This window comes from Salmo trutta, chromosome 12 (assembly GCF_901001165.1).
Source record: "Salmo trutta chromosome 12, fSalTru1.1, whole genome shotgun sequence".
Lineage (NCBI taxonomy): Eukaryota > Metazoa > Chordata > Actinopteri > Salmoniformes > Salmonidae > Salmo > Salmo trutta.
Genome location: NC_042968.1, coordinates 58,856,574 through 58,869,772, shown reverse-complemented (window position 1 = coordinate 58,869,772; position 13,199 = coordinate 58,856,574). Strand labels below are relative to the sequence as shown.

Below are 13,199 nucleotides of genomic sequence, written 5' to 3'. Positions count from 1 at the left end.
GGATTTTTGTATGGTTTTTCAAACAACCATCCCATTTATGGTTCTTCAGAGACCCTAAAATGGTTCCCCTACTGCATTGTTTTCAAAAACCTTATTTGGAACCCAAATTTGCACCTTTATTTTTAAGAGTGTATCTTCACTGGATTATCCTCACACACTAATTCCCTCATGCTCTTTTGGAGGAGTATTATGTCATCCATTTTAATTCCCACTAGCTAGATGATAATCGCATCACTACGATGCCACACTGCCACCAGGAGTTACAGCCACACTGTCTGTCGTGACATGTGTGTGTGTTTGTGTGTGTGTTCGTGTGTGTTGTTGTTGTTGTTGTGTTCCGTAAATGGTATGGTCTAATGGTATCCATTCTGTAGCTCCTGTATCTCCTCCATGACTTTTTGAAACATTCCTCTTAGCCATCACATTCATTCACGGGTATGTGTGTGTGTGTGTGTGTGTGTGTGTGTGTGTGTGTGTGTGTGTGTGTGTGTGTGTGTGTGTGTGTAGGATTTCCTCTCTAGAAGCACATATCCTGACACATATCCTTGATTAACACCCCATGCCACCATGTTCCTTTACATGTGTCATCTGAATGGAAGTTCTTGTGCAATAGCAACACTATCACTTTGGCCCTCTAATCTTGTGCTGTACCTTCTAACAGTCACACACACACACACACACACACACACACACACACACACACACACACACACACACACACACACACACACACACACTGCAGCTACATATATTAGTAGGGTTATTATTTATACCGTAGTAACCTCAGCCCATTCTAAGTCTATGTGAATGGTTCTCTAAGGTGTTATAAAGATTAGCAGTAAAACATAATGCTTTATGAGATGTGAGGTACTGGTATATGCAAACGATCTTCAGACAAATCTAATAATTGTATTTCACTCTGACAAATCTTGAATTATTAATCCGCTGTACCACCAGTGTGTTATTGTGTGTCTGTGTGTAAGTCTCTCTCTGTGTGTCACACACACGCACACACACACACACACACACACACACACACACACACACACACACACACACGCGTCACTATGACAGAGTAGAGCAGTCCGCAACAGCGCCACAGTGTTCAGTCATCTGATTCGCTACCCACCAGTAGCACCATCACCAGCACGGTAACACCAGCAGAAGAAAGAGGGAGAGAGATGGAGGAGAGCGGGTGAGAGAACAGGAGCAGAAGATAGATGGTGAGAGTAGGGGGAAGAGGAGGAAGAGCAGGAAGAGCAGGAGAGGAAAAGTGACAAAAACTGTAAAGAGAAGGAGAAAAGAGAACTGATGTTGTGCCAGGTCAATAGGTACCTCCTCTTTGTCCAGGAGCAGCATCTGACTGTCGGTGACCACACAGAACTTGGGGTTCCACACAGTCCTCTCATCATAAGGGTGACCACTTGACATCCAGTGAGCTGGGGGACCCCATATGTCTAGAGAGAGAAGGGCGAGAGGGGGGAGAGCGACAGAGAGGAGGGAGAGGGAGAGCGAGAGAGAGGAGGGAGAGCGAGAGCGAGAAAAACAGAAAGAGAAAAACAGAGAGAGAAAGAAAAAGGAAAACTTGTTAACTTAACACGGTTTCATATATCAGCGGATTTTAAGACAGAACCAGAAGATGAACACTTTAAACATAACAGATCTGACAACCTGCGAGATGCAAATACAACAGAAACTGAAACTAAGTGAACAGAAAAACCAAAAGGCAATCAGAGTTGTAGTCCATGTGTCTCTCTTCTTATGTAAACAAGGATTGCTTCCACGGCTCGCCCAACAAACGATTCAGCTCAGTCAATATAAAACCTTGTATACTTTATTCCTTAATGAGATACCTGACTCAAGGGTAGTCACTGCACACTGGGCACAGACGTCAACAATTCATTGTCTATTTCACGTTGGTTCATTGAAATTAAGTGGAAAAAACGTTGATTGAACCAGCGTGTGCCGACAGGATGTCAGAGGAGGAATATGATGCATACAAAGCACACGGCTACTATAGGCCTCTCAGACAGCTAAAGCTGCAGCCCCTGGATCTCAGATCCTATGAGATAAATACAGATCCGGTCATAAACAAGCACTCTTTCACGTTTTCAATGGACGTCAATGGAGCAGAATATTCTGTTTTCTCTTTTAAAAATTGGTTGAACTACTAGTTTTACCCTGCAGGTACCGGCAACCTACCACAGGTGAGACAAATTAAACAAGATCACTTGCCTCCAACCAAATGAATTTGAATGTTCAATAATTAAGTCCAGGGCTCGTTTTCCCAAAGGCATCTTAAGGCTAAGTTCATCGTTAGAACCATAGGATCCTACGGTTCTAACAATGAACGTATGCTTTTGGGAAACCGGGCACAGGCCATTTTTTACTTTGAAGTGAAAGTCCTATGCAGTTGTAAAGAAATAGAATACACATATGAACAACAGAAGTATTTTTATTTCAAGTTATTTGAGTAGAAATTGGGATTCATGCAAGGGTGCCAATATACAGTGAGCTCCAAAAGAATTGGGACAGTGACACATTTGTTGTTGGTTTGCCTCTGTACTCCAACACTTTGGATTTGAAATGACACAATGACTTTGAGGTTAGAGTGCAGACTGTCTGCTTTAATTTGAGGGTAGTTTCATCCATATCGGGTGAATTGTTTAGAAATTACAGCACTTTTTGTACATAGTTCCCCTATTTTAGGGGATGGAAAGTATTGAGACAAATTCCCTTATATGTGTATTAAAGTAGTCAAAATGTTGTATTTGGTCCCATATTCCTAGCACACGATGATAACATCACGCCTGTGAATCTACAAACTTTTTGGTTGTGTTTGATATTATTTTGTGCCCTATATAAATGAATAGTAAATTGACATATTGTGTCATTTTGGAGTCACTTTTATTGTAAATAAGAATAGAATATATTTCTAAACACTTCTACATTAATGTGGATGCGACCATGATTACGGATAAACCTGAATGAATCATGAATAATGATGAGTAAGAAAGTTAGAGGTATAAATATTATACCCCCCAATAAATGCAAACCTCCCCTGTTATTGTAATGGTAAGAGGTTAACATGACTTGCGGGAATGTAAATAGACATATTAGACAGAAAATATATAAGGTAATTAGACTGAAAAGATATACAATGATTTTGTCAAATTTGTGAGGCTCTTCATGCTCAATCAAAGTATTTTCTGCTACTTTACTAAATTTGATTTTCAAAGTCTCCATTCCTAACTGTTTTACATTCCCTGAGGCCAACCAGAAATGTTTCTTTGCTCAACTATTCCCTGATTTTCATAAAACATCCACACATTTGGTATCTCATTTCTGCATGACCAAATTTTCAGCAAGGAATTATACTTAGCAAAAAACACATTTCCAATTAAATCATGGTATTAACACACACTTGAACATGTGTGAAATTGGATAAATGTAAGCACCCACCTATTTATTATTATAAATGTGTGTGATACTGTGTGTGTGTGTGTTTGTGTGCGCGCATGCGTGTGATTGTTCCCCTCATGGAAGCAACACAGTAGTAGGAGCTGCTGCTACTACTGCTAAATAGTACACCATGACCCATATACAGTACTGTACACTCATTAACCTTTCAGCTATATAGCCTTGCAAAAGTATTCATCCCCCTTGGCGTTTTTTCCTATTTTGTTGCATTACAACCTGTAATTTAAATGTATTTTTATTTTTATTTCATGTAACAGACATACACAAAATAGTCCAAATTGATGAAGTGAAACGAAAACAATAACTTGTTTAAAAATAAATTATGTAAACGAAAAGTGGTGCATATGTAATCACCCCCTTTGCCATGAAGCCCCTAAATAATATCTGGTGCAACCAATTACCTTCAGAAATCACATAATTAGTTAAATAAAGTCACCTGTGTGCAATCTAAGTGTCACATGATCTGTCACATGATCTCAGTATATATTCACCTGTTCTGAAATGCGCCAGAGTCTGCAACACCAATAACCAAGGGGCATCACCAAGCAAGCGACACTATGAAGACCAAGGAGCTCTCCAAACAGGTAAGGGACAAAGTTGTGGAGAAGTATAGATCAGGGTTGGGTTAAAACAAAATATCTGAAACTTTGAACATCCCACGGACCACCATTAAATCCATTATTAAAAAATGGAAAGAATATGGCACCACAACAAACAAAACTCACGGACCAGGAAAGGAGGGCATTAATTAGAGAGGCAACAAAGACACCAAAGATAAACCTGAAGGAGCTGCAAAGCTTCACAGCAGAGATTGGAGTATTTGTCCATAGGACCGCTGGGCTTTACGGAAGAGTAGCCAGAAAAAAGCCATTGCTTAAAGAAAAAAATAAGCAAACACATTTGGTGTTCGCCAAAAGGCATGTGTGAGACTCCCCAGACATATGGAAGAAAGTACTCTGGTCAGATGAGACTAAATTTGAGCTATTTGGCCATCAAGGAAACGCTATATCTGGTGCAATCGCAACACCTCTCATCAACATGAGAACACCATACCCACAGTGAAGCATGGTGGTGACAGCATCATGCTGTGGGGATGTTTTTTGTCGGCAGAGACTGGGAAACTGGTCAGAATTGATGGAATGATGGATGGTGCTGAATACAGGGAAATTCTTGAGGTAAACCTTTTTCAGTCTTCCAGAGATTTGAGACTGGGACGGAGGTTCACCTTCCAGCAGGACAATGACCCTAACCATACTGCTAAAGCAACACTCGAGTGGTTTAAGGAAAAACATTTAAATGTCTTGGAATGGCCTATTCAAAGCCCAGACCTCAATCCAATTGAGAATCTGTGGTTTGACTTAAGATTGCCTTGAAGAATGGGCAAAAATCCTAGTGGATAGATGTGCCAAGCTTATGGAGACATACCCCAAGAGACTTGCAGCTGTAATTGCTGCAAAAAGTGGCTCTACAAAGTATTGACTTTAAAAAAATATATATATATTGCATGTTGTGTAAATCAAATGATACAACTCCCCCCAAAATCCATTTTAATTCCAGGTTGTAAGGCAACAGAATAGGAAAAATGCCAAGGGGTGAATACTTTCGCAAGCCACTGTACACACACACACACACACACACACACACACACACACTTTACGCTGCTGCTAAGCTAAGGATCCGCCCCATTTGATAAATTTTCGCCTAAATTGACATACCCAAATCTAACTGCCTGTAGCTCAGGACCTGAAGCAAGGATATGCATATTATTGATACCATTTGAAAGGAAACACTTTGAAGTTTGTGGAAATGTGAAATTAATGTAGGAAAATATAACACATTAGATCTGGTAATAGATAATTCAAAGAAAAAGCCATGCATTTTTGAAATGCAAGAGAAAGGCAATAATGTATTATTCCAGCCCAGGAGCAATTTAGATTTTGGCCACTAGATGGCAGCGGTGTATATGCAAAGTTTTAGACTTATCCAATGAAACATTGTATTTATTTTCAAAATGTTGTATCAAGACTGCCCAAATGTGCCTAATTGGTTTATTAATAGCTTTTCAAGTTCATAACTGTGCACTCTCCTCAAACAATAGCATGGTATTCTTTCATTGTAATAGCTACTGTAAAAAGTTTCTGCAAATATCACATATGTCTATGTCCTGGGAAATGTTCTTGTTACTTACAACGTCATGCTAATCACATTAGCGCCCATTAGGTCACCAGTCCAGAGGGTGGGACACCGATCTGTAGAGATCCTTAAGAGGTTTTAAGTGCAGTCTCAGTACTATGATGTGGTCTAAAACCAGACATGCAGATCATTTTTTTAATTTTCCGGGGTCAAGGTTTGGCTTTTTCAGGACAGACTTGATTACTGCCACTTTTAGTGAGTTTGGTTCACATCCGGAGGATAGGGAGCCATTTATTATGTTCAACATAGGAGGGCCAGGCACAGGAAGTACCTCTTTCAGTAGTTTAGTTGGAATAGGGTCCAGTATTCAGCTGTACGGTTTAGAGGCCATGACTCCTTTTGTGAATGTGTTGAGAGATACAGGATAAAACAACTTGAGTGTCTCCATCCTAGTCCTGGCAGTTCTGTGCAGACTCAGGACAACTGAGTTTGGGAGGAATACGCAGATTCAAAGAGGAGTCCGTAATTTTCTTTCTAATGATCTTTCATTGAAGAAGTTCGTGGATTCATCAATGCTGAATTAAAGGCCATCCTCACTTGGGTAATGTTCCTTTTCAGTTAGCTTTGCCACAGTTTATATTTTCTAATATTACATTTTATGTTTAGCTCACATAATATAATTTTAAAAAGTATACATTAATGTCCCTAGAATTTCTATGCAAACAGCTTGAGGCAAGGCTTTCTCCTATAGAGCAACATTTTTATGGAATGGTCTACCTATCCATGTGAGAGACACACTAAGTCTCCACCTTTTAAATCTTTCCTGAAGACTCATCTCTTCAGTAGGTCCTATGATTGAGAGTAGTTTGCCCCCCCCCGTCTAAGCCTCCAGTATCCAGGCTGCAAAAGTCTATGTGCCGGGGTGCTAGGGTCAGTCTGTCCTATCTGTTAAAATTCTCCTGTCTTGTCTAGTGTGCTGTGTGAACTTTAGTATCCTTCCTTCCTTCATTTCCTCTCTCTCTCCCCTCCCCTCCCGGAAGACCTGAGCCCTAGGACCATGCCTCAGGACTACCTGGCCTGATTACTCCTGGCTGTCCCGTCCCCAGTCCACCTGGTCGTCCTGCTGATCCAGTTTCTGCTGTTTTGCCTGTGGCTATTGAACCATGGCCTGTTCACCAGACGTGCAATCTTGTCGTGCTGCTGCTCCAGTTTCAACTATTCTGCCTGTGGCTATGGAACCATTACCTGTCCCGGACCTGCTGTTTTTGAGCCTCTCTCTCTCCCTCTCCCTCTATACTGCACCTGCTGTACTGCACCTGCTGTCTTGACCTCTGAATGCTTGGCTATGCTCAGCTATGAAAAGCCAGCTGACATTTACTCCTCAGCTGCTGACCTGTTGTACCTTCTTCAACCACTGTGATTATTATTTGACCCTGCTGGTCATTTATGAGCGTTTGAACATCTTGAAGAACGATCTGGCCAATGGCCATGTACTCAAATAATCTCCACCCGACACAGCCAGAAGAGGACTGGCCACCCCTCAGAGCCTGGTTACTTTCTCGGTTTCTTATTAGGTTCCTGCCTTTTCTAGGGAGTTTTTCTTAGCCACTGTGCTTCTACCCTCTCTGAGGGTGTCTCAGGGAGAGTTGTGAAATGTAAAAAAACTAATTTCCAATTCACACATGTATTAATACACGCTTGTATATGTTTGGAATTTGAGAAATTTAACCACCTACCTAATTATTGTAACTTAAAAAGTATGCTGGTCAAAAGCAAATTTCAATCTTTGGAGAGCTGGTAAATATGCAAACCGTGCATCTAGTTTAAGATACGCGGTTTAATGAACCACATTAGAGCGAGAGTTTACAGAGTTCGTTTGGATACATCACTCTGTTTCTCATGAGAGTGAGTCTGATTTCACTGTCCATTCAGAGAGACAGAATCAATGATGTGAAGAGACTAGAAACAAAGAGAGACAAATGGAGAGTGAGTGAATGGAGAAGGATATCAAAACAGAAAACGAGGAACAAACAGTCATGTCTAACAGAGTTCTGTAACCTTCACCATCAACAAATACAGTATTTAAAACACACAGCATGAGTGTTTCCAGATTCTCACCACTCTACTGATAAGCATATTGACAATAACATGCCTGTAAGGTCTTCAGTGGACACGTTATTTAGCAGCTCATAAAACCCCAGCAGGACCCCACCATCCAAACTGCTCCCTATGCCTCCAGCCATGTCACCATGCTAACATACCTGTTTTTTATGTTAGTGTTTTTCCTATTAAACTCAATTACAGCCAGGAAGGAAATGAGGTTGTCTCACTCTGGCCTTGGGGAATGTTGGGGAACACTGTGCGTATGTCTCTAGCTACCTAGCTGTGTGTTCCTTCCAATGATGTACAGTATATAATAAACCCTGGATTGCTGATGCTATGTGTTGGCCAGTGAGAGGCTTTGAAGCCACCGGTCAGCCATATTGGCACTCCCTAGAAGGAGCAGTCCTCCATAGGAATGAATTTAATTCGATTAGTATTTCAATTAAATGTTTTAGGGACAAAATTACATGGATTTGAGTATTTTTGTTGTTGTAGTGAAGACCGTTACATTATAACTTCCCTAAAATTATACTTTAAGAAAATGTTTTGATTTATTTGATTGTTTTATTTGTTTGTGCATTAAGGTGCCTGTAATATAATACATGTGGCAAAAACAAATGTAGACGTTAATAAATGCATTTCTAATAGCTTTCAAAATACGGTGGATGAATGCCAAGTTGGAGGTGCGGTGGCTTCAAAACAGCACCTAGTGTTTATATAAATAATTGGTTCCTTCCTTATCACCAAATCATAGTGCTTTCTCCTCTCTCTCTGGTCTACCTAATTTCTTTCCTTTCCCAACCTCTGACTCTCTCTATCCCATCTCTCTTTCTGTCTCTGTCTCTCCGTTCCCCCCCACCACTTAGGCTTCTTAGCCAAGGTACTCATGGTTTGTGGTCAACATGCATGCATGTGGCTGAGACACAGCTCCAGAGTTTGAGTGCCGTGAAGCTCAGTATAAGAGTTTAAGTACAATACCGTCAACAGCAGCGACAACAGAGCCAAAAAGAGATCAAAGCCAGAGGTGCATTCAGTAGACTCCGTCCCATCCGGAGCTCAAATGTATACACCCTCAAAACAAAGATCCGGCTCTACAACAGCAATGCTTCTGCATGGTTCTGATTGCTGGAGGTTGGACAAAAACAGAAATAAGCAAAGTTGAGGCCTTCCATAATGATTGCCTCCGCGAGATCTCCAACATCTTTTGGCAAAATAACATCTCCAACAAGAACCTGTATTTAAAAAAATATAAAAATAATCATATTTCACCTTTATTTAACCAGGTAAGCTAGCTGAGAACAACTGCGACCTGGCCAAGATAAAGCAAAGCAGTGCGACACAAACAACAACACAGAGTTACACATGGAATAAACAAGCGTACAGTCAATAACACGAGAAAAAAATAAAGTCTATATACTGTGTGTGCAAATGGCATGAGGAGGTAGGCAATAAATAGGCCATAGTAGCGAAGTAATTACAATTTAGCAGATTAACACTGGAGTGATAAATGAGCAGATGATGATGTGCAAGTAGGGATACTGGTGTGCAAAAGAACAGAAAAGTAAATAAAAACAATATGGGGATGATGTAGGTAGATTGGGTGGGCTATTTACAGATGGACTATGTACAGCTGCAGCGATCGGTTAGCTGCTCAGATAGCTGATGTTTAAAGTTAGTGAGGGAAATATAAGTCTCCAGCTTCCAGCTCCAGCTGTATAGGAGGACGGGCTCCAAGAACATTGCCTTGGAGATAAAAATACGCAGGATATCTCCAGAAAGGATCCCCAAAGTTGCCCTCAGATCGGCACTAACCAGAAAGCACCAGCGAGGCAGGCCAAAAACGACATTGTGAAGGATGGTGGCTGAGCTGGAAGAGATGGATTTCTCATGAGGCAGGGCACAAGCTGTGGCCAAAGACAGACTTCAGTGGCAGAAGATAGTTGCGGTCTTATGTCCAACCAGGGACGAAGAGGACTAAGTAAGTAAGTACAGTTTTGTGAGCCTATTTAAGTGATAATGCCCTCAGCCGTTGTTTGGAGGATATATTGGCACGGGTGTTAGGCCCAAGATGAAGTCAAGGGCTGTCAAATCATACTAATACATCCTCCAATCACTAACTTCGAGGGCATTATCACTTTTATACAACAGGTTACCAACATATTCAAATAGTGATTGACATATTGTCATTAAAACCGTCATTTTGATTAATTTATTCATACTATTTCATCCTTCCACAAGATATAGTTCCAACACAAATCTAGGGTTGCTACCCAAGCTGGCTGGTCGGCATTTTAATGTCATAGATTTGCACGTGGTAACTTGTGGAATAAACACTGGCTGGAATGCGCTTTTAACCAATCAGCATTCAGGATTAGACCCACCCACCCGTCTAAATTCTAGAAAGAGCTTCAGAACCAGAGAGGACTCTACTCTGGAATTGGCTGTAGTTCCAGAGTGAGTGTTGACAAAATAAGAGCGAGCTCCAGTCCAGAGAGAGGGCTCAGTCCATAGGAGTAACAATAGCTTTGGTTCCCCCATTATGGCATGCTTCAGTTCCATATCTCCAGGTAGGGGTTACAGTATTCCTACAGTATAACCCAGAGCCTTGGTTGAGGGGTTACAGTAGCTTTCGTTCCCCCAATATGTTTGGCTTCACTTTCTTCGGCATAAACTAGAACCTCTATCCAGGCAGGGGTTACATTATCTTTGGTCACCCAATATGTCTGGCATTAGTTCCTACACTATAACCCAATGCCTTGGTCCAAGGGATACAGTAGCTTTGGTCTGGAAATATGTCTGGCTTCACTTCCTTCAGTAGGAGTAGAAAGAACCGGGACTCAGAGCTCGTTCAAAGCTGTCCATCACAACGCAGGTCAGCTGACTTAGAGGCAGATACTAATCCATTACAGCGCAGAGGAAGGCAAAATAATAAGACGCACAAATCACAGCCTTGCTGGCTGAGGGACTGACTGACTGTGGAGTGACTGGGTATGAGAGAACCATAAATAGCAGTACAGTTTAGCCATGCACTAAATCACGACCTGGGCGCATATCAGAAGTCATTGGGCAAACTGTTACCGAATGCCCGCCTCCATGCCTGCCATCAGGACAATGTGCTGATGTGAGGTAAAATGCTACGCTCCTCAATTAATTTCTATTGCCTTAGTCGGGTTCAAAGATAAATGGCTTAGAGTGAGGATAGAGATCATTAGTGGGCTTTGATACTATGTTGTGTGTAGAGCATATAACGTACTGTAACGATCTGTGTGGAAAATGCAACTCTCTCTCACAGTCTCATGTCAGGATTAGACGTTAGTCCATGTTTCTCCAAACGCCAAATTTCAAAGTGCTTAAGTTTAGGCATTAATTCTGAAATTGTAATATTCGGTAAATGGTTAAGGTAAGGGTTAAGGTTTGGGATAGGCTTAACAACTTTTAATCACTGGATTCCAACATGCAACCTTTCCTACCAGAGGCAGATAGCCCAGATGTGGATGGTCGGCCATCCCCGTCCACAACGCCCTAGCAAAACCGAAACCTACTTGAAGGTAACAGAGCTCACTGTTGCCCCTAGTGGTCTATTTCCACATCACCTCCCGATGTCCTCAGACATGGATGGACGTCGAATACTGACTTGTATCATGGGTGACCTGGCTGGGAAAAGGACAGTGTTAAAATGCTGATCAGTCTATATTCAGAAATCTATATCTCCCACAATGCAACAGTGTCAATTTCCTCAATGCAACACTGTATCAAGGAAGTACTGCTGACTCCTTAGATTTTGTTGACTGACGTTTATAAAATGATTGCCTCTAAAACACACACACACACACACACACACACACACACACACACACACACACACACACACACACACACACACACACACAAAAACACTTTTTCAGGTGTCCCCCTTAAAGGTCACTGACTCTAAAATGCTGATTTTCTGTAGCTGGTGCCATACTGTCCTGTTTACAGGATGTAAATCATATCAGAGCTTTATAACACCCTGAAGCAGATTGAAGGGTTCTTTGGTTGTGGGATTTATGAGGTGTGTTGTTTGCATAGGTCATAAAACAGGTGTGTACCCTGTCATCTGATCACACATCTTACTAAAGGTCTAATTAGCAGACTGATAAACATTGTTTAATCTCCTGCCATTGTCTGTAGAGAGAGAGAGAGGGGGAGATGTGGGTCTGTATGTGGGTGCTGACAATATGCGTCTGCAACAGAAAAAGAGAGAGCCTATGTGTGTGTGTGTGTGCGCACACCCTTGTTTGTATGTTCTGCATGTTGGGTCAGGAGATAAGTGTGTTCCTCTATCTGAGAGTGCAGTAGGTCCTGTCATCGTGTCCAACAACAAGCATGTCCATTAGATTAGCATGTATTAATGATCCCTGCGGCTCTCTTCTTAAAACGCCACAACACGCTCCCGGCCGGCTAATAGGAGTCAACAGCCCTCTGACACAGACCTCCTCCCTTATTCTTCTCTTCCCTGTTTGTGAGTATGTGTGTGTGACTGTGTTTGTGCTGTGAAGGACGCCTTTAGCTTTGCTTCTTGCTACAATGGGCTCTTACTTTGAATTCTCTCAAAGAGCTTTAAAAGGTGCAATGCTACAAGATGTCAATACATCATAGAGGTTTGAGTATTTTCAAAAAGCGGCCTAAGAATCAATCCATTGACTGAGAAGCAAAGCAGGTGTTGGGGGAAAACACGGGTCTAATATGCGAGTATGAATATCAGAAGCTATAGATAACAAAATGTATATAGATGTAGGATGTTAAATTGTGTCCATTTGCTACAGCAGGAAAATGCCCCCCCCCGCCCTCTTAATAGGCCCCCTCTAAAGATATATAGGTTCTAGATAGAACCCTTTGTAAAGGGTTCTACCCAGCATCAAAAATGGTATCCTTATGGGGACAAACCGAAAAACCCTGTATGGTTCTACTTAGAACCTTTTCTTCTAAGTCTTCTGTAGGGCTAAACCTGCAGAGCTGATGAATGCACTTTAGAATGTTTTGATTGTATTTCCCGAGCTTTAATTCATTGCATTTTATTTTACAAGTTTTACCATGCCAAGTATGAGCCACTATCGGGTGCCACCGTCAGTAATATCCACGTACATTTATTTTTGCATCATTCCATTAAATTACGTTGACCTTTCTTTCCTCTGTCACGTTCTTGTAAATTGTTCCTGAGGGTTGCTAGCATTAGTGGATCATATTAGGCTATTATTTGTTCAATAATTTAGGACATGTAGCCTATTTGGATCATTATGGAACAGTTTAAACCTGGAGCACAATTCACAAAGACTGGACCGTTGTCCTACAGTTCCATGATTAATGAGAATTAGGGTATATATATTTATAGGATTATTGTTCAACCCCTATTGTACACTTTTTTTACATTTTCCAATATGTCATGGATAGAACTTGAAAATGAAAACTTTCAGGATTAATCAAACCACTGTATTTTTTTTCAG

At 41.3% G+C, this 13,199-nt stretch overlaps 1 protein-coding gene across 1 annotated transcript in view; it reads right to left on the bottom strand.

Moving 5' to 3' along the window:
- The window catches only part of LOC115202579 (ras/Rap GTPase-activating protein SynGAP-like), a 60,079-nt gene that overhangs the window by 39,815 nt on the left and 7,065 nt on the right, over nt 1-13,199 (bottom strand). Inside the window, exon 2 of the mRNA XM_029766691.1 lies at nt 1,336-1,457. Coding sequence (XP_029622551.1) covers nt 1,336-1,457 — 122 coding nt within the window. The remainder of the gene's footprint in view (nt 1-1,335; nt 1,458-13,199) is intronic.